Consider the following 22,290-nt stretch of genomic DNA (forward strand, 5'->3'; position numbering starts at 1 on the left):
GGAATATTTTACTACAGAAATATCTTAATCTTGCTAAATACTACTGTGTTTTTACAATAGCATGCTATCAGAAATAAATGTGCTGGAAATTCACACTTTACTTTAGCCTTTGCAGTTGGTTTACCTATACCTTTAAAACAGCAACACTAAAGGAACTCCTCCTCTAATACCACAAGGCTGGCTGAATGAACTGCTTGTTTTTGAAATATGTGAATGATTTCTCAGCACTCCTTCAAGTGACTGAAAGTGTTATGCAAAAGGAAGAGTGTTTTTTACTTGGCTCTCAATACTCCTGTTTTATACCAAGCTACATTGATGATATATTGAGAAGGCATCCTAAAATAGTCTTTAATACCTGTAATTTAGGAACAGGGTATCTAAATTAAGAAGAATCAGTTATGAGTTGATGGTATCTGAAAATCTATTTGCACTCTTACTTTGTTCTTTTAAGTTAATGGAGTTGCTTGGACTAACGAAACACCTAGGCAGAAGAGCCATACATTCAATTGCCGGATGATGGTGAAAAGCTCTTGTGATCTCTTGGAAGATGTAGGTGGCTACCAGGATATACATCAAAGATATGAAACGATGCAGTGCTTTGCTTTATCGCAGCCAAGAGCTATGATGGAAGAGGGGGAAGGTAGGAATTTTTGTAGAATTGTCGTGCATAGAAATTTCTGTGAAAAGCTCTTTGGTGTTTTGCAAACCATTTTCAAGAACGCAGCAACTTTATCCTTACTATCTGTACTTCCACTGTAACAACAAAAGATACTTCAGCTATGTTATTAGATTCTTCAATACAGTAAAAAAGGAGACGATGAAAGAAGAAACATTCTTTTTTAAATACAGATTTGCAGTCCTGCATGATTTGTGTGGCGCGTCGTATCACAACTGCAGAAAGGATGTTTCCAGCAAATCCAGAGAGCTTTATTACAAGACACGATCTTTCAGGTAGGAAGTATACCTGGGAAGAAGGTATGAAGGAGTCTTTTTTGTCCATATGCTCTTGTTGTGACTAAATGGAGTTTGTATTGTGTATCTGTAGTGACTAACAGAATTCATACTGAGAATCCCAACTGCTTTTTACGATATACCAAATATATACCATTCATACTGAGAATCCCAACTGCTTTTTACGATTGTTGCCAGTGAGGTGTAATAAAACCTGTGGGAGGCATTTTCTTCTCAATGTTACTGTTTGATAGGTTGATAAAAAGCATTACTTGTGTTTTAGCTACCATTTCAAATAGTTGTCATTCTGCCTTCCTTTACACAGAAGAAGTATTTTAGGTCATAACTGAAGCAAATGGAAGTCCTTTAGAATGTTTGTGTTTGTATACATGAGCTAATGTTTAAAGTGGTTTATGCTGTTTAAATCAAAAGAGTTGCATAATCTAATTGAGACTTTTTCAGATGCCAGTTTGTGTTTATGATGTTCATTCAGTATAGTTGGTCAGTATTTTTTAAAATTTTACTCTGTGTGCATTTTTAAGGTGCCTGTAACCAAAGACTAAAGTTACTGTTTTCTAAAGCTCTGACTGTGACCTGTGGGTGATTAACTTCCTCTTACTCAGTTACAGAAATCCCTTTGAATAGTGATGCTTTAACAAGCAGCATCATATTCTCATAAGGCAGATAATTCATAAATGTAACTTCTGCATGCTCAGAATTTGATGATTAAAAGGGTTATATTACAGCCTTATGAAATGTACCATATTTGTACAAAAAGAATTGTCACAGTCATAAAGAGTTTAACTTGGGTATTTTCTTTCCTGTTAAGGCAAACTTATCAACATCGATACAAACTCATTACGATCTTCCATGAGACCTGGCTTTGAAGATATAATTCGTCGGTGTATTCAGAGATTCTTATGCCACAATGATGGGCAGTCATGGTCAAATAAACGCCACTATCATGAAGGTAAAAATCAGTTTACAATGTTTGGGTCGCATTGCTTCTCCTAGGGGCTGCATTTTTTTCTGAAAAACAAAAATACTAAATTCTGCCTGTGTTCCTTTTTTTTTCATGGTTTTTGTTAATTACTGTGATGCATTTACAAGCTGAAGGAGGATGACCTCTTGAGAATGAGGAGTTCTGCTGGAATTTGTTTCGGTTTTTCAATGTGTTTGCTTTGGAAATTATCATGGAAAATACCAGATACATGATCTGGGGTCCTCAAGGAAGCTGTTTTTCCACAGATGGATACAGAAATGACAGAGACAGTTATGTTTCTGTGATGATATGTCATATTTAATTATCATTAGCTTGTTATTTTTGGCTAATGTTAGTTTGACATTATTTTGATTCATTCTTTCATTTTGTTAAAGAACCACTCTGAAAGTGGTAACAGTTGTGTTATCCTCATGACACGGGCTCGAAATACTTTCAACATTCCAGTGCCACGTATTTTGTAATGCTGATTTGATAACCTTGATAGATACGTGAAGTACAGCCACAGTCTTCAGTAAGAAAGATGATGTTTTCTAATTATTCCAAAGTCTAATATTTTTGAAGGATTTTAAAAGTAATTCAAGCACAGGTGATATTAAATAAAGAGAAACTCATACTGTCAGAAAATGGATTTTCCATTCCATTGAAAATTCTTCAACATAACTGATCAAATGAATCCTAAATTAACAAGAGATTTAAAGCTCAAATTAAAACCTATAGTTTCCACAATTTTTTGGTTGAAGCAAACTTAAAAATGCTTCGCCAAGTAGGAGTCTATCATCTGGCTTTGGAAGTCTGTTAACAAATGTAGAACTTTGGCAGCTGTGTCTGGTGAGCACAAAATATTGCAGCATCAAAATAATCTTGATTGCTTTTATCTTCCCTCTATTGATAGAGGAGAAATTGTGGAATACTTCCTTTTTCACTCTATCTGTCTTGGGTGTATCTTGTTTGTTTATTTATTTATTTACTTACTTATTCTTAAAGTTTCTTATTTTTTTAATCTTCAGTAAATGAAGGCTATTGTGTAAAAAAAATCTTGTAATTCATATTAGTAATTCTTGAGATTTTAAATATTAACTATATTTGTATATTCCCTTTACAGCGTATACACAAGGTCATGCTGAAACCCCATTGTATCGGTTTTCTTTAGCGGATGGTACAATAGTGACAGCACAAACGAAGAGTAAACTGTTTCGAAATCCTGTAACTAATGATCGCCATGGATTTGTCTCTACCCACTTCCTTCACAGGTGAAATGCGTAGTATCTGTTTATAATTTAAGTGTCACAATTTTTAAAAATACATCTGACCTTGAAGATAGACCGAGAAAAATAGCATACTAAAATATTTTATCTGATTAAAACCTAGATGGGGAATAATTTGGGAAACAGCATATAAACAAATGCGTAAACATAACAGAATCCCATTTTAACTATGTGGCAGAAAGACAGTCACAGTCAAAAGAGAATTTTTTCTCAATACCTGCACAAAGCCTGTCCTACGTTTTTATTAGTTTTTTGTGGTAGCACTGATGAAACACTGAAAATAGAAATGCTCAGTCATATGCTTTTGCAGGCCAATTAAAAAGATAATAAAACCCTCTCAAGATGCATAATCTATAACTGAAATGTACCTTAAGTAGTATTTTTTCTGACCTGTTCTTGTTCTTTGCAAGCATAATTGAAATGTCACTTTGGAGACAATCTGTCTCGTTCTGGCATTAGAGTGCCTCCAAATCCTGAAAAATTAGTAACTGAGCTTGTTCAGGGTCACACATTGTTGATGTCCACAGCAAAGTGGTGTAAGGCGTTGACTCAGGAAGGGGGTAAAAGAAGGAGGATCTTTAAATTGATAAATCTGATTAATAATCTGACCATTGATTAAAACTTTTTGAGGCAGTGATATTGTATGTGCTTGTAACTCAAAGCCCCCAGAGGATCAAGCATTTCTGTAATGAATAAATTAATGTCATGGCTTAGTTCTGCTTTTGTAGAAGTTTTAGAATTCTCACTGATTTGTTTTGGAAAAAAATATTTGGCAATTATTTAAGAATGTATTTGTAGCACATGGTTCCAAATAAGGTTTTAATTTGTTTTCTTTGGGTTTCTGGGGATGATGTTGAATTTACAGAGAACAAAATGGATATCGGCCAAATCCTAATTCTGGTGGGCAAAACATCAGAACACCTGTGACTGGAAACACAAATTCTGGTAATGGTCTTATGAACATGTCACCTGGTCAAGCCATGTCAATGCAGAACAGGAACTATGGGATGGGAGATCCCAATGCAATGGGTCAGCTCACCAGCACTCGATATGGAGGCCCTGGGAATATGGGACCAGTGAACTCTGGACCCGGAATGCAGTCCACTGCTTACCAGTGTAACAGTTTTGGGTTAAATATAAGTAGCCCACCACACGGTAGTCCCGGCTTAACTTCCAACCAACAGAATCTAATGGTATCTCCTAGGAATCAAGGGAGTCCAAAAATGAGTTCACACCAGTATTCTCCAGTTACAGGTATTTTATTTTTGCTATAAGCTCTTACTTTTTTACAAGCTGTCTTTCCTCATTTTTATCTGAATTCCATCTTTCATCCATTTTAGCTATTCTGTATGACCCTATATGTGTTACTTGAATGTAGTATACCTGACTTTATGGTAAAAATTTATTTTAAAATTAATAACTCAATGTGGCAGTCATACATAACCCAAGGAAGACTAGATACAGGCAGTTCTTTAATAAGTTCAATCTCTGTCACATGATACAGGTGTGCACTCGCCAATGGGATCAGCCAGCAACACGTTCTCCAGCAGTTCACTTAGTGCTCTGCAAGCCATTAGTGAGGGTGTTGGAAATACCCTTTTATCGACACTTTCTTCACCGGGTCCAAAATTGGATAATTCCCCAAACATTAGCATAACTCAGCAAAGTAAAACAAGTACCCAGGACTCCACAAGCCCTTCTGGTTTGTATTGTGAACAAAACCAAGTGGAAAGTTCCATCTGCCAGTCAAACAGCAGGGATCTCTTTAGTGAAAAGGACAGTAAAGAGGGAAATCTGGAGGCCTCTGAAAGTCAGAGAGGACCATCTGAGGGCAAAGGGCATAAAAAACTACTTCAGCTACTCACGTGCTCCTCAGATGAAAGAGGACATTCTACGGCATCAAACTCACCTTTAGACTCAAATTGTAAAGAATCTTCTACCAGGGTTACAAGTCCTTCAGGAGTTTCCTCATCGACATCTGGAGGGGTATCTTCCTCCTCAAACATGCATGGGTCGCTCCTGCAAGAGAAGCACAGGATTTTACATAAACTGTTGCAGAATGGTCATTCTCCAGCAGAGGTGGCCAAGATCACAGCTGAAGCTACTGGTAAAGACACATACCATGATGCTAGTAACACAGCCTCCTGTGGAGAAGGCACTGTCAAACACGAACAACTGAGCCCAAAGAAGAAAGAAAACAATGCTTTACTAAGATACCTACTAGATAAAGATGATACTAAGGACCCTCTTTCCAAAGAGTTGAAGCCGAAAATAGAAGGTGTGGATAACAAGATGGGACAATGCACAAGTTCTTCAATTCCTACTTCAAGTCAAGAAAAAGAGATGAAAATAAAAATGGAGCCGGCAGAGGAGGTATAGCACAGTAGATGCAGTATAGAGTAAAATGATGGCAGTGAGCTAACCAGTATTTCATGATTACAGTGAACAACTAAATATAGAACACTCTACAGTATGCATGTGTAAACATTTCTAAAAAAGTTCAGTACAAATGAAACAATAAACTCAGGCTTAATTGTGAATGAGAAAGCACAAACAAAAAGAACTACAAGGTATGTGTATAACCAAATCTGATGTCCTGAAGTCCTAATGTTTTTAAGTTATGGTACGATTAAGGTAATTTTTACAAACTATTTCTTAAAATTAGATCTTAGCACATGTTTGGGTATATGGTTTAGTAAGAAATGGGGCCGTAACTGCCTCTGTAATTAGTTGGCAATACAAAAGCAAAAGGTAACACATGATTTCATTTTGAAAATTTAAAGACTACACAAAAATGTGTAATACTTGAAATAGCCATGATTCGCTTTAGTTCATTCATTGGTTTAGGTGCTCTTTTTCTCTCCTTAAATGAGGGAGTATGTTCTTCCAAATATATATATATTTTTTTTTCAGCATTCAAATAAATGCATACTGAAATGTTTAAATGTATATATAATTCATATAAATAAATGCAAATAAATTCTAGAGCTGGAATTCCAAGAAATGTCATGATACAGAAAACTAGCACCATGGAACAACTATTCTGAAACTAGCAGTGCACTTTTAAGAACAGATGTTCTTAAAATTATAATCTGTATATAATATTTTTGTATTTAAGTCCTAAAATTTGGAACTTCAGAGTAAACCAGTACTGGTCAGTATGGCAGAGCTTACTCAAGATATGTTGATTTCTTAGACCTTGAATTTCCCAAGTCAGTAAATTTGGGTAAAAAAACCCCCAAAAAACCAACACAATTTTTTATATTAGCTACTGGCTGACTATCAATGAAACATCTTATAACATTGCTTGAATACCATTTAACTCATTAACAGCTCTGTAATGGTACACAACATGTAGTTTCAGTACTTGCTCCTGAGATGTAATTAAGGTATTCAGAGAAGCTTCTCTTGTGAAGATATGGATCCACTATCTATGAATTATTTTTCTGTTGATAAAGACAAATTTTTAAAGGAAGTTAGGCCTCCAACTGAAATTATGAAAAGATGCATAATTTTCGTGTCTTGTAGTGTCACTAGTAGCTTTTTGTGTATGATAGATACATTATTTGTCACTGAATGGTACACATTCTGGATGTTGTTCACTATCATTAGTGTTTTTATCTTTGTAACTTGTGATGATTGCAATGTTAATATTCAGAAGTGCTTTTCATTTTAGTTATGTGTGCTTTCTGCTAATTCTCAAAATTACCCAAGCAAAATACTGTTAAAATAAGTATCTAAATGATGTCTGAAGTTCTTTGGAAGTTAAAAGATAGTTCAAGATAGTGTCAGTGAATTAAAACATTTGTCTCCCAGTAATATATTTTTAGATTAGTGAGTAGCTATGTAAAAATGGAAGTGTAGTCATATGACAGTAAATAACCCTGGTATTTTACTGCATCGTTTTCAGATGAATGGAGACTTGGATAATTTGGATGCAATTCTAGGTGATCTTACTAGTTCAGAGTTTTACAATAATGCTATGTCTGCAAATGGAAATAACCCTGGAACAAAGCAAGCATTATTTCAAGGAAATGCCCTGTTGGGTAAGGAATTTAATCTACCACCTCAGTTTTAAAGTTAGGGTTTTCTTCTTACCTGATGTAAATATAATGCATCTTCAAACCCTTAGAGAATACTTTCTTCATCTCCTGTGTCTTCAAGGACAAATATAATGCAAAATGGCTAATTATGATTTCATAGACTATTATATACACTATTAGCTGTTTTGACAGCACTCACCTGTTATATGCACAATGAATAACATTCAGTTCCTTGTTTTATGGTTTATTCTGGCTTCGTCTAACGTAGATTTCTCAGAGACAAGTCATCAGGAAAGAGGTTTTGTGAGTTGTAAATTAAAATTGAGAATTTTTATCCCTTACTGGTGACCAGGGATATAATATGGGATTGGTGACAAGCTTTTAATTTATTTCTTATTCTATGTGAAAACAGTTACTGTGGCCAGTAAATTCTAATCATTTCTCCTCCTTGACATCAAAAGGAATGCCCTTCCTTAGTAGGAGGGGAGGATAACCTAGCTAATAGACCAGCATCATGGTAGTTGTTACTTTCTTTCATGACACTGGTCCTCTCTTGATTATATAGGGCAGTGGATTGCTGAGATAACTGAAGGAGGTGAAACATGGATAATGAAAAATATAAAACCAGGTACAAGAACATGTAAGGCCACCTGTTGCAGCCGGGAAGCCTGGTAGGCTCCCGTGGCGGTCAGTCGCTTAAGGGCAGAAATGCCTAGTCATGGTGACTAGGCCAAAATAACCCTTCTCCCGCGCTTGGACCCTCGCTTATCTCCCTGTAAGACAATAGGTCACTTTGTACCCCGAACCATACCATTGGACACCTTTTCAAAACCTCTGTACCCTATAAAAACCCCACTTTCCCCCAGCTCAGCAGAAGCCGCTGTCCCTGGAACCCTTCACCGAAGAAGCTAATAAAGATTCATCTGTGGAACTCCATACGGCGCTTCTCCTCTCTCTCCCTGCGTCTGCCAAGGCACCTTAGCAAGCTTATGAGCTGAGAATCACTGCTAAAGAGCTGATCACTGCTAAGAGCTGAATATCACTATAACTAAGCTTGCTAAGTGTTGCCTGTGCCCGGGAGTCTTGCCGGAGTTGCTTGGACAGGGGGGTACGTAAGTGCTCCCCTAACCAGGACCAACCAAGGCAGCCGAGACACCGACTGAAGCTACCGGGGAAAAACAAAAGCCACCGATGCTGTTGGCTGTGAAGCACAGTGATTTGTGTGTTAGGGTTAGGGTTGGAGGACACTGTGCTGAGGAACACACCATGTTTGGATTCCAGCTGTGCCAAACAGAACTATTTGTTTCTACCTCCATATGGGAATTAGCCAAAGTCTGGGCAGTCCGCTTACAGATATCAAGAAGTCTGTAATACTAAGTTCATTACAGTACATAAATTAAAATGAACCTCTTTTTTTGTGTAGGGCCAAAGGGAACTGCCTTTGAGATTTTCTGCAAAAGGTCCTAACCATGTGTTCAAAATGAGAATTTTCGTTGAGAACATAAGCAACATAACTGTTCCTGGCATGCTTAAGACCAAAGTATATAAGCTCATAAAGAGATGAGACTAATTTAAGCCATTAGTAGAATGTTTTATTTAAAATGTACAGTTGCATGCATCTTTTAATTCTTTAACAGGTATGAAGAGTCCCCAGTCTGTCACCAGTCTGCAGACCACTCGCCCACCTTTTAACAGAGCCTTGTCTTTAGACAGCCCTATTGGCTCAGGTGCTTCAGTGAGGAATGTCAATGTGTTCTCCATGTTACAAAAGCAAAACTTGATGGGTGGAAGTTCAAGAATGCTTGAAAACCAAGAAAATTTTGGAACAAATCTGGGTTTGTTGGTTGTATACAAACAGCTCTCTCATTGTAAAGGAAATAGCTTTTGTGCAAAAAAATTTGCAATATTAAAATACAAATTTCAGTTAGAAGAAACTTTAACATTAAAGAATTTTTATTTTACCATTATTATTACTTCTGAATTATTATCTTAGCTAAAATTATAAGAACATAACTGTTAACTATCTGTGTCACTACCAGTACTTTAAGTTGTTAAATTATTTTTTACTATTTTGAGTTTTTAGTTTAACATGTGCTTTTGATATATAGAAGCAAGAACACTTGATAGTGGCAGCCAGTCATTATGAATTTCATGTATATTTAGATTCATATAGTTTTTGTATGGTTTAGAACTTGGCATGTTGAGCTCTAGATGCTTTTGTAGGACTTCAGTCAATTGCTCTGACTTTAGCAGATGCACTTGGTGAAATAACAAAATAATTCTAAAACCAAATACATCATGTACTCCAGATAATAAATTTTCATGTTTTCTGCTCTTCATTATAGCAAGCACTCCCAACAGAAATGTGGCAATAAATCAGCACCAGTCAGGAGACTGGGGTTTGCCAAACTCCAAAGTGAACAGATTGGAATCTGCAAGTTCTGTTTCAATGGTGAGACCAGAACCTGAATTTAGTACAACCCTTCCAAGGCCCACAGAGGGTGGCTCTGTGTCTGGGCTGCCTGTTCGCTCTAACAGCATACCTGGTACTAGGCAAATGCCGCAACAGCAAATGATTCACATGAGTAAGTTCTTAACTTCTTATTGTCCTACATAGCACTATCTCACTGGTTTCTTGGTAAGCATTCTTCATAAGAATCTTTGCACTTTTGATAAAATGCTGGATTTTCATTGAAAGGCTTTTTGAGGTAGAGACTCTTATTGTTCATGACATTTTATGACTTTTTGGTGATGTTCTTGTTTTCTTCTGATGCTGTGTGTCTCATACACAGAAAATTTGTTCTGGGTCCCGAGACTGAGTGGAGGGTAATAATTTCTGTGTATTTCTTTAGTACAGTACTTCTCTGCTAAATTCCAGGAACTAAATGGCATCTATGATTCCATATGTGAAGATCCTAGCATCATGGTTATTAATTCATGCAGTTTGATATAGATGCTTTTTTTTCCCCTGTTAACTTCTTTGTAATCGATGTCTTTTGAAGTCTTTCTCTCAATTTTTTTCAAAATTCTTTTCACATGGACTAGCCAAATTTCCTATAAATCCACATTGCAAATACTGTTTTTCTTCAAAGTATTTATGTGTACATGAGAGAAAATAAGCTGTATGTCTAAAGTATGAACAGTCTTAAAGCCTGTGAGTTTTTTCTGTTCTATATGTCTAACAAAGGTTTAGTCTAGAGCTGAAATTCTCCAGTGTACTATGGCAATACCAGTATGCCCCAAATCAGCTTAAATAGACCGCATTCCTTTCTTGTCATGGAAAGCTACCACGGCTGTCACAAGTTCTCTTAAACAGACTCACTATTTCAATGCAACAAATGGATATAAGATTAAATACGGAAGAAATTTTTGCAGTCCTGACTAAGTGAGAATTTTCTAGCTTCCTAAAAATCATTGATGCTAGGTGATTGATACAGACACTGAAATATAATGGGATGACATAAGCTCTCCTATGTAGTGCTGTATGTCCCTGGATAGGTAGAGGGAAGAAAGTACTTCCAAAGAGCAAAATGTTATGTACTTTGTGTTTCTTCTGATTTCCCCTCTGTATTGGAATTTAAAATGCCAGATTTTGATGTCACTGTTACAGTGTATATTTGCTGGTACCCAGATGTCATTGTCCAGAATTTTTGGTGGGTTTTTTTTTGTGTAAAGTGCTGTGTCTATCATGCTCCTATTTAGAGGCTAAAGGATAGAAATAGCAATTCTGCTCTAACAGAGTAGCAGGTTTAAGTCACTGTCTGCCATATTTAAATCTGTCTGTTGTATACGTGAAATTATCTTGACTGCGAGCTTATGTGTGTATACACTGTAAAACATGATAATGGTAAGCTCACAAAGCTGCTTGACAATTTGTATGATCATTCTAATGTGAACACTTAGGAAAGCAAGATGAAACCTTCGGTTTTTAAAAAATACACAAATGTTTTACCTTGCAGGACCAAATGAGATAACCATTGACATGGGAGGGAATCTGTATGGACAGCCTGGACCATCTAACCAGCCTGGATTGTGGCCTGACAATATGATGTCCATGGAGCAAGTGTCACGGTGTTCACAAAACAGGTAGAATTGGGGAAGGTTTTAAGATACTTCTAAATAAAACTATTCGCTGTCTGTTTTAAGAAAAAATTATTCGCTGTCTGTTTAAGAAGAATTTAAGACCTGGAAATAAAATTGTGTAGCATACAAAGTAGGGATAACAGATTGGAGCCTGAATTCCATTTCTGGAATGTTTCAGAAATCTTTCCATTTCTGCTGGTGATCTGACACTGGATATTTTTTAACTCAGCTCCACAAAAGGCAGGGTTAACAAAATCTGTCAATCTTTGAGTTGGGAGGCACAGAAAAAAGAGATGAGAGACTCTGTGGCACATGGCAGAAGCCAGGAGAAAACAGAATTTATGTGTGTTCAAGGATGAAAGGTGACTGGACATTTTAGGACATAAATTTGGGACTTAACTTGTTAAGTCTTAGTTCAGTCGTCTGGATGACTATAATACTTAATCATACCCAGGGTCAATATACTAAATAAAAATGGTAGTTTTCTTTGTAATGGTTGTAATTAATTTCTTCACTGAAAGAGGGGTCAAGCATTGGAATGGGCTGCCCAGGGAGGTGGTGGAGACACCATTCCTAATGTGTTCAAGAAACAACTGGATATTGCACTTAGTGCTTTCTGTAAGTGTGGCTGACAAAGTGGCATTCACTCAAAGGTTGGTTTCCATGATCTTGGAGGCCTTTTCCAACCTTATTGATTCTATTATTTTAGTGGTTTTTTTTTATTTATAGACAATTAGTTAGAAGCTCTTTGGATGATCTCTTATGTTCGGCACCACCAAATGTGGAAGGCCAGAATGATGAAAGGTCGCTTCTGGATCAGCTGCACACACTACTGAGTAATACAGATGTCACAGGTCTGGAAGAAATTGACAGGGCATTAGGAATTCCTGATCTTGTAAACCAAGTAAGTAAACAGATATTTTGGCCATTTATTTTCCAAAGACTAATATTGTTTTGTTACTTGAAAAGAAAGTGAAGAGGGTCTCCTCGTTTACTTCGTCTCCTCACATCCTCATCTTCATCTTCATACATTTCCCTTTGGAAACCTTTGGAATCATCGATTAATGATTTTCAATGGAGAAAATCATCATGGATTAAATTTCTTGTGCATGACAAGAAATATATAAAGTAGCATATTCTTACAGAAGTTTATTGTATAATGCCTTGGTATATATAGGTGGAGTTTGGGGTGTAATCCATTATAATTCTGTAAACTGAGAATTGTGTTTGGTTTCTTTAGTCAGCCTGCTGTCAGCTGAGGTTAGGTTGGGAATTATTTGACTGGGAGTGATGTGGATGCTTCCCTGTCCTTCAGTTCCAGGTTGAATTTGTATCGCTAGCAAATAGGAAAAAGAAATGATGTGAGTAATTTGGAATTTGCTAAGAGCCACATGACACTATCATTTGTACAAATAGCATCAAAAAACACAGAAGGGCTTGAATGGTGACACTGGTCTGCCTTGTGTATGCAGTGTGCAGCTAAATTGATTTTTAAAATAATTATTATTAATCACTTTTGCTATTTCATTAGTTTGGAGACAGAACAGTCGCTATCCGTGCTATGTTTTACCCAAGAAATTGCTGGCTGCTGTATTATGCTGTGTTAGTTTTATTGATTCTTTAGGAATTCTATATATACCGCTAGTGAAAGTTCTTCTGTATCTGTTGAAGGGACAAGCTTTGGAACCCAAGCAAGATTCATTTCAAGGTCAGGAATCTTCAGTTATGATTGAACAGAAGCCTTTGTTATATGGTCAACCCTATCAAGGGCAAGGGGCAGCAATGCCAGGAGGTTTTAATACCATCCAGGGACAACAGCCATCTTTTAATTCAGTGATGAATCAGATGAGCCAACTGAGCAATTTTCCTCTGCAAAGTATGCATCCCCGAGCAAACGTGATGAGACCTCGGACCAGCACACCAAAGCAGCTACGCATGCAGCTCCAGCAGAGGCTCCAGGGACAGCAGGTAATTTTTTGCTCCTACATTTACACTTTCTTCATGTTTCAGAATGGAATCACTTGCACACGGAATTGTGTTGATTCACTTATGGACCAATGGACATTACAACAGATGATTGAGAGGGTGGATCTTCTATTTTGACAGTGCTTCTCACTGAATTGCTGGATGGCTGTAGGAGTGGAAGAACATTTATTAGGACATGTGTTTCTCCTCCATCAGCCTCCCTAGCTACAGATTGGGATTAGTTCCTGCAAGACACAAAATGATCGCTTGTAAAAACAGTGTTTTTGTGGAATGTAACTTTGCATGATCTCTTTATCTGTGTTTAGTATTTTTTCAGAACCCCACAGATAGCATTAAATCACAGCTGTATTTTTTCTGTAAATCAGGTGTTACTTCTTCCTCACTATGTTTTCTGACTAATCCTTTGGGCTTATTGATATATGGGTTTGCTTTCGATTTAGTGATTTGATGTTATTTTAGGTATTTTCTTTGGATGACAGGTGAGACAATAGATACAGCTGCATAGATCTTAACACTAGGCTGAAAACACTGCTTAAAAACTGCTGCATGATTGCAGTGTTGAATTCTCCATGTGAAAATGTAGGCTTGGTATTAAACACAGTGTAGAAATAAAACTAGGAAAACTGAATTACTGCTGTGTGACATGGTGTGTGAACAGAATACATACAGGTGAAACCAAGGCAACAACAACAACACACAGCTGAAGTGCAAAGAGTAGGTTTATTCCATCATCTTGGATACCAAAAAACAGAGATGCATACACTACTAAGCCTATTTTAGCAGGGGCACAAAGCGCCCAGGCTTGAGCCCTGCATTCCATATGAAAAGGGCCTGGAGCATGCAGAGTCCTTCACCAGGCTGTAGTTTCACATCTCCAAACCCTCTTAATCTCCTTTCCCCCACCTTTACAAAGAGGCCCAAGTTTATGGGAAAGGCTTTTAAAAGTCTTTAACAACATCCTGCCATGTTGTGTGAGAAAATTCCATTTCTTCTCCGTAGACAGACAACATCCCAGAGCAAACACAAATATGTGAAATTTCTCAGCCAGAGTATTTTCTAACATTTCCCAGATGCATGGTTGGTCCTTGAGAGAAAACAATTCTAAAAACAACTTGTTTTTCTCTTTCCTTGCCAATCTTCCATTTTTCAACCCTTTCCTCTCCACAGGTGGAATGGCAATGTTAGGAAATACTGTGTTCTCTCTTGGTTTTCTGTGACATTAATTATTTTAAACAAATAGATAGCCTGTTGTTTATTCCAAAAGAGTCCTAATTTCAAGGGAAATAAAAACCAAAGCCAGTTAATGCTGCACTGTTCAAAGGGTTTTTCTTTTTGTGTGTTTGAGCTGTTTAAACAAATAGTTTGATTCTTCAGGTACATTAGACAAGGCAAAAATCAGCCATTGCACTTTATGGATTCAAGATGTCTGTAAAGAAAATGTTTTTGAAGGAGTTGCCATTACTTTGTTCAGGTACTGTTATTTTCAAGCTAATAGTGCTAAAATGTCTCTTTCCAAGTTTATGAATCAGACCCGTCAAACGCTTGAAATAAAAATGGAAAATCCAGTCAGTGGTACTAACTCAGTGATGAGACCAGTTATGCAGCCACAGATGGGCTCCCAGGTAAGTACTTATTACAGTACCCATCTGTTTAGAATTCCAACCTTCTTTCATGGCTTTACAGCATTCCTCTTTGGTGTTGTTCCTCTGCATAATTTTTTAAAAAGGGTTTTTTTTTTTACCTCCCTTATTCCTGGATTGCAGGGAGATTTTTTTATTAGGTCATGCTGTCAATTCATGCCAAGTTTTTCTGTGTAAAATATCATCACCCGTTTAGTACTAATGACAATTTAATGAAAGCTTTTGTCTTAATATTGAGATGATGATTATTTTTTGTATTGACTGTGGGCTTTTCTTGACTTGCTCGGTCTTAGAAATTAGTTTGATTAATTCTGACATGATTTTATTTGTAGAAACATCTTCTAATGTGATTTTTCTTCTCTTTGGGGGATATCAGCAAGGTTTTCTTAATGCTCAAATGGTGGCTCAGCGTAACAGGGAACTAATAAGTCACCATTTTAGACAACAGAGGATGGCAATGATGATGCAGCAGCAACAGCAATCTCAGGCCTTCAGTCCACCACCAAATGTGACAGCCTCAGGAAGCATGGATAGTGCTTTGACAGGCCCTCCAATGGCTCAAGTTCCTTCACAGCAATTCCCCTATCCACCTAATTATGGTACTAGTACTAATATGTTTGGCTTTTTTTCATTTGTCTGGTTTTCTTTTCCCTTTTTATATTAATCCAAACTACCTAAATACCAATCATTCTGAGAAATGGAATATACATTTATATATATAAATGCTACAAAAAAGGATGAGTTTTCCCCTTCCAATCACTGCAAGCAGATAAACTAGAAGTACTAGGTAATGATAACTGAAGTATATTGTATCTGTCTTCTTTATTTTAAGGGATAAGCCAACAACCTGATCCTGCATTTAGTAGAGTATCAAGCCCTCCCAATCCAATGATATCATCAAGAATTGCACCCTCCCAGAACCCTATGCTGCAGCATCCTCAGTCAACAACAATGTACCAGTCCTCAGAGATGAAGGGCTGGCCCACAGGAAGCATGCCCAGAAACAGGTGAACTTTGGGATTACAACCCGTTTCTCAAAAAATCTTTCATTTCGCTGGAAGTAGAAACTATGCTAAATACCATGTAGCAGGAAAAGGATTTACAAGAGGAAAAAGTAACTGTCTTTCTAGTGTCTGTATTGTCCTTCATCCTGCTCTGGTTTAGGAGATAAAATGATTAAGTGTATTTTATGCTAAGCTCCACTGGTTTATATTGGACCTCTACAATCTTTGTAACGAGAAGCAACATTCAGTCTTTAAATCTTGACTTCATATTTGAGGGAAAAATAACTTCGGGGAGGGGGTGAGGAAACACAAAATATCAAATAGTATTATAATGGATGATACAGCTGTAATAGTAGCCTCCAAAAAGGTTACATTAGACAGACACATACAACTGTGGATTTCTAAAAATTAAAATTCCTTTTGGGAGGGGAGTTTCCATGTTAAACAGATACTAGGTAAAAACAGGTAAATGTGAAAATAGTTTTATCTTCCACAGCTGGTGCAGGGAAGGCAATACATCTTCTTGGAAGGTAATTTTATTTGTCCTTTTGTGCTACAGTTCTTTTCCCCAGCAGCAGTTCAGCCATCAAGGTAACCCAGCAGCGTTCAGTATGATGCACATGAATGGCAGCAGTGGCCATATTGGACAGATGAGTATTAATACCATGCCTATGTCAGGACTGCCTATGGGTCCAGACCAGGTAAGCCGTACCTCAAGACTGATGAAAAGGTTTGCTGACTCTTTTTCCATTGAGTAGAGTCTGCTTATATCCATTCCTCTGGCATAATCCTGCCCTCAGTTACTCTGTTTGTATTTGTCCTTGTGGCCATATTAATTTAATGTCCTAAGAAATACTTTCTTTTTGATGATACATAAGAAAATTCACAATGAACCCAAGATGTATGCTGGGATTAGCTGTTGCCTTTAAAGTATCATGGGTAGGATCAAGCCTTAAACTGCACAAAGGATGATGAAATACTTCTGAGGCTTAGAGGAAGCCCAGGAAAAAAACCCATGGACACTATGAAATGCATCTTCAGCAGATCTTGAAAATTGTATGTAACAGCTCTTACGAGTCAGGCTAAGAATCCTCATAGTGCAGTATCCTGGCAGACGCTGATAATGATACTTTCCCTCACAGTACCTTAGAATAACTTGTGTATGCATAGCCAGAAACTATGGAAAATTTAGACCCCTTATGTAAGGTGAAAATGTGCTAATAACAGGCACTGAAAAGAAAGCTGAAATACAAAATACACTTTTACACTTTCACTACAGTCTTTCCACAAAGTACCTTAGATGAGCAACATAATACTGACAATAAGCTGTATCTAGTCAAGTAAAAAGTTCCTCGTCAAATTTTGTCCAGCATACCTGAGCAAGCAGTCAGAATAACGAGGACTTCTGGCGGGTAAGTAAAGTTTTGGAGGACTTTGATACAACAAATGCCTTTTATAAAGAGGAGAATATAAAGGCAAAATGTCAGATTTTCCAAATCTACATGGCATAAAGATACCCGAAGTGCTTGTTGAGGAAATTCTAGGACAGCATTTATTTTCTAGTTTTCAAAGTGGAGCACTAAAAGGCTGTTCTTCTGCTTCTACATATTGATTGTCAGTAGTTCTTTCTTCCAAATGCAGTACACGAACCATTTCTTTCAGCAAAGATGTCTTCTCTGATGAAAGTATCTTTTCTTTAACAGAAATACTGCTGACATCTAGAACCACATCTTCAAACAAGAATGGCTGAATGCACTAGTATTAGAAAGGAAAGTGACACATCTTCATGGCAAGTCATACTGGGCTTACAGAAACCAGTGATAAATTTCCTCATCCAGAGGAAAACAAACCAAAAAAACTCTTATCCAACAAAAAAACATTTTAGTAGAAGCAGCCTATGTATTACTGTATGATGTGGGGTACAAAAAAAAGGTCGTTAATATTTTTGGCACTCCTCCTCTAGAAGTGCAAATTTGGTAATGCCATTTTAATAGATTGATGGGTAGACTCCCGGTATACATTACCTGTTTACTGCAGCTATCCAAAGCTCTTTAGCCCAGGCAGACAAAAGTGCTTGGAAAAGTCACAGTGGTAAGAATTTTCTGATTTCTTTCATAACAATATCTGACAGAGAATGTAGTTCTTAGCCTTGACTCTTTTATATGAATTCCTGAATCTAAATGCTGCTTGTAGTCTCTTACCCCAAGAGTCAGGGATTTCCCTATCAAAGAAGCAGTGCAAAATTAATTGGCACATGCTAGTCCAAAATCCTGTCCGTTGAAGCCAAGGGATAGAAAGAGAGGATAAACAATTTAAATTATTTAAACACAATTGTGACTAATATTTACATATTGCTGTGCAGCTGAGTGCACTTTATAGAAGACTATATAATGGATTAATGCAATATCTTTGATAAGGACTTAATATGAAGGTAGAGTGTGCTCAAGTTCCTTCTCAAACACAGTCTCTTAAGAATTATTTGAAAAGACTGCATAATGTAGTGTTTTCTGTGTATGGAAATTAGAGCAATAATCTTTCATCTTTTTTTGAAAATAACTTCAGAAAACTCAAGACACTGCAGTCAGATTCAGAATTTTGCAGTCTTTTTGTGAATAAATTTTGTAAATATGATCTTTAAAATAATGTACTATATATATAACTTTTGTAGGTCACTAACTCATTTTTGCAGAGTTTGTGAAGCTAAATATTTAACGAAATTGATTTCTGAAAACTGAGTGTAGTTGAGGTCCAAATAGAATTTTTATTATTATTATTATTAAATTTAAGGACTTCAAAGCTGGGTGACTTGGGCCCACATATTTCTCTTCTTTGGTCTGCAACACTTCATTTATTTTTACATCTTTAACATAGAGCTTTTTATAAAAAAAAAGACCAGTTCAATATTTTCTCCACCTGTGAGCACTTTTGTTACATTTGTTTTTACTTAAGGCAATTTGACATGAAGGCTCTGCATTGTGAGATCTTACAGGTTGTCAGGACAGACATGTCTGTCTGTAATAGATTGCCTTTCCAATTGATGAATCCGGATTGTGTCTTTTTGGTCAAATTTAATGAACTCTAAATGTTCGTTGAAAATGTTTGTCTGTTGCAAAATATTTGTTGTTATGTAACATCCAGAAATCTTTAAGGATATTAAGCCACACTTTAACCAAACGTCTGCACCTCATTGGATTGTTCTAATAGTAACGAATGTATTTTCTAAGCAGATTGCTGTCATAGCAGTATTTAAGTCTGGTTACGTATTCTTTGCTGATAGCATGGGAGTTTTTTTCCCCCCTCCATTTTGGATGCTTGACATGAAGATCCCTTTGCACTTTTTGCAATTGCAAGGAATTAAACTGCTAAACCTTCATAAGGGAGGACCCAGAAATGTCTAAGATGTGTGGTGCTTCTGTTCTGTTGTTCACTGTGTAATGGAAAACTGATTTCTCCCATGAGAGTAAAAAAACCCAAAAAACCCTGATCTGTGTTCTTTTTTGCTTATTCGTGGTACTGTTAGCAAGAGGGGTTTTATTGTTCAGAATATTCAAGTGATCTTCCATTTTAATAGAAATTTTAATAGAAACATTCTCAAAAATTCATCCTTAGTGCCTAGCCAGCTGTGTTTCAAAAGGAATGTAGTGTCAATTGATCTACTTCATGCAACCCTGTCTCTTCCATTAGTACTGAGTATATAGATTATCACAGCATTTATTTGAAATTCTCAGTCTAATTCATGTGTGCTTATGATGCAAAAAACTTTAAAAGCCTAAGGAGCTTTTATCTTTTCATTTCTTGGAACATATCTGTTTGTTGAGTAAGTGCTACTTACTGAGGGTGAAAGGCAACAATCCCTTGCTTTTTGTATCATGTCAAGAGTAGAACAATGTTTATATTTTGTAGTTGTTCATTATACTGATGGAAACTACAAACACCAGTTGCTTTCATTAGGTGAGCTCTTACACTGCTATATACATCTTGAACTACAATTTTTTTTAAATTAGTAATTCTATTTATACATCTGTGTAGAACTGGTACCTACCTGACTGACATTATAAAGGCTCAACCTTTCCGCATCTGTTTAGAATGTTGTAGCTTTCAGTACCTACTTTTTTTTTCTGAATTAAAAGATTTTTAGTTTAAACTGGATAAAGGGCCAGGGGACATTTTTGAAATGCATTGACAGCCTCTTTTGTGGCAGCACTAAATAGTACCTCTAGTTTGAAATCTGTTGAGATTTAGTTCCAACCATCAATTTTGCTTTGGTCCTATAGCAGTAGGTTTTTCTGAGTGTTTTTTAAATAAAACCCATGTAACATTCAGCAGTAAGAGATGAATTAGCTAGTACAGCGACCTCTGATCACTGCTGCATTGTTTTGCTATGTCTCTGTTACTTTTTTGATCACAGAAACCATATATTTATTAAACGTGTATGTAGTGTACTTTTTTTCTTGGCCTAAAATACTGGTTACAAAGTGAGAAATTCAGACCATGCTTCTGTCACAAGACAAAACTTACTTGAATGTTGCACCAGTTAGCACAACTTTTATTATAGAATTTATGTGCAGACTACCAGATGACAGAATGATACAGCAAGTGTGAAACCATGTAATTCTGAGAGCAATATTTTAAAAAATTCTCAGGAGAAGGCATACGGTATTGAGAATTGCACCTACGTTTAGTTTACATTATAAGTATTGCTTGAAATATCTGTATCTTTATTTTGCAAAACAGAAAAATCATGGGTTCTGATTTATAAAAGGGTTAGTTGTAAGGTGTAACTGCCCTTCTGGTTTTTGTGTTTGGATGTTAATGTAAATAAAGGTTTCTATTTAAAATCGGAACTTGGTGACACTGTATGAACTCATACTTTAAGGCTGATTATTCCGTAAAGGTAAGAGAAAATTCCCTACTATCACTGATGAAAACTGTACAAAGAATGATTTTCATTTTATGGCTGTAAAAGCTGAGGGAGTAACAACTGAGACCTTTCACTTATGAGAAACACATTTAGCACTGATGGCCACTAGAACTTACGTTTTTTTCAACTTAATTAGCAAGCTGTAGAAGAGTTGAAAGGAGAAGAAATGGTATCTTTCCCCAAACCTGGCAACAACGCACCTTTCATTAAATACCAGCTGTTTCTTATGTCACGTACAAGTCTCACAGCTCTGTATTTTCTATAAAGGACCAAGATAACTTTTCAGCCTTCTGATGGACAAGTAACAGGTGCAGTAACACTGGCCCTGCAGGGTTTTAACAGTCACAGCCTCACCTTGCCAGAGACTTTGGGCTAAACACCGAAGGCCGTGCAAATTCTTTAAAAAATCTGACCTTGTATTCTTTCTGCATGCATACTGGGAATGGCAGATAGCTAAAACTCTTCTCTGGAAAGCAGCAAAAATGTGGGGTGTTTGGGGAACTTAGATTAATCTAAGTATTTTTTTTAACTTACTTGTATGGATCCAAGATCTCATTATCTAGTAGATTTTTCTGATAATCCATGACATTTTTAACAAGTTATCATGAAAATACATGGCTAGATTAAGACAGACACTCAAATTTGGCTTCCATAATTAAGAAAAACTTGCAAGAAAGGACTGGGTGGTGTATTTGACTTACCACATATGATACAAATACTCAAGCCCAATCTCACTTAGACTATACGATGACTCCACTTCTGCTTTTTGAGTGGTTTTTTTTTCTCATTCCTAAATTCCAGTGCATTTTTTGAGTATGGGCTTATGGTACCAGGGATATACATGCCTGGATATAATTCCACATGATCTTCCTAAATGCAAAACGAGGAAGGGTTTCAAAATAATTTCCGTGCTATATTTTTACACTGCATTTCTACAAGGGCAAGTAAAGTTTGCATTTTGAAAAAAATACCTCTTTTTTGAGAGTGAAGGCCACAGTTGGTTGAGTCTGTCCCGTGAGCACCCTCAGGCATTTGACTTTAAACACAGGTAGCAAAGTAACATGAAATAAATGATAAATACAAATCTCACTCCTAGTGCCTGTACTACAATGTATGTAATAATGTTCTTATGAAATTACTGAAATAATTCTGTACACTGTGCTTCCTTAGTAAAATTAGAGGTGGGTTTTTTTCCCTTTCAGCAGTAAATGTTATTCAGAACATTTACTTTTTTGCAGACTAACGTATAACTAGATTATTGACTACAAGTATTGAACTCTCAGAGCTGCCTTTTTAAAAAATAAATGTAAAAGTTACACTGCTAAGCAAACACTGCTTTCTCAAATGAACTCTTTTGGTTTTGAACATACAGTATAATATTACCACGTAAAAAA

The 22,290-nt window shown here is 36.5% G+C and overlaps 1 protein-coding gene across 7 annotated transcripts in view; it reads left to right on the top strand.

Moving 5' to 3' along the window:
- NCOA3 (nuclear receptor coactivator 3) overlaps positions 1 to 20,819 on the top strand; it is a 61,358-nt gene extending 40,539 nt beyond the window's left edge. For 6 of the 7 annotated variants that reach the window (XM_063404123.1, XM_063404122.1, XM_063404119.1 and 3 more), the window contains 17 exons: positions 452 to 640; positions 850 to 951; positions 1,781 to 1,921; positions 3,057 to 3,204; positions 4,085 to 4,473; positions 4,724 to 5,592; positions 7,130 to 7,265; positions 8,900 to 9,097; positions 9,608 to 9,847; positions 11,222 to 11,348; positions 12,075 to 12,249; positions 13,017 to 13,313; positions 14,849 to 14,953; positions 15,348 to 15,570; positions 15,804 to 15,978; positions 16,535 to 16,676; positions 17,679 to 20,819. In XM_063404123.1, the coding sequence (XP_063260193.1) occupies positions 452 to 640; positions 850 to 951; positions 1,781 to 1,921; positions 3,057 to 3,204; positions 4,085 to 4,473; positions 4,724 to 5,592; positions 7,130 to 7,265; positions 8,900 to 9,097; positions 9,608 to 9,847; positions 11,222 to 11,348; positions 12,075 to 12,249; positions 13,017 to 13,313; positions 14,849 to 14,953; positions 15,348 to 15,570; positions 15,804 to 15,978; positions 16,535 to 16,676; positions 17,679 to 17,690 (3,668 nt within the window). In that variant the 3' untranslated portion in view covers positions 17,691 to 20,819. The remainder of the gene's footprint in view (positions 1 to 451; positions 641 to 849; positions 952 to 1,780; positions 1,922 to 3,056; positions 3,205 to 4,084; positions 4,474 to 4,723; positions 5,593 to 7,129; positions 7,266 to 8,899; positions 9,098 to 9,607; positions 9,848 to 11,221; positions 11,349 to 12,074; positions 12,250 to 13,016; positions 13,314 to 14,848; positions 14,954 to 15,347; positions 15,571 to 15,803; positions 15,979 to 16,534; positions 16,677 to 17,678) is intronic. The other variant, XM_063404124.1, reaches the window with a different exon arrangement.
- Positions 20,820 to 22,290: the final 1,471 nt, after the last annotated feature.

This window comes from Prinia subflava, chromosome 8 (genome assembly GCF_021018805.1).
Source record: "Prinia subflava isolate CZ2003 ecotype Zambia chromosome 8, Cam_Psub_1.2, whole genome shotgun sequence".
In the NCBI taxonomy this organism is placed as follows: Eukaryota; Metazoa; Chordata; class Aves; order Passeriformes; family Cisticolidae; genus Prinia; species Prinia subflava.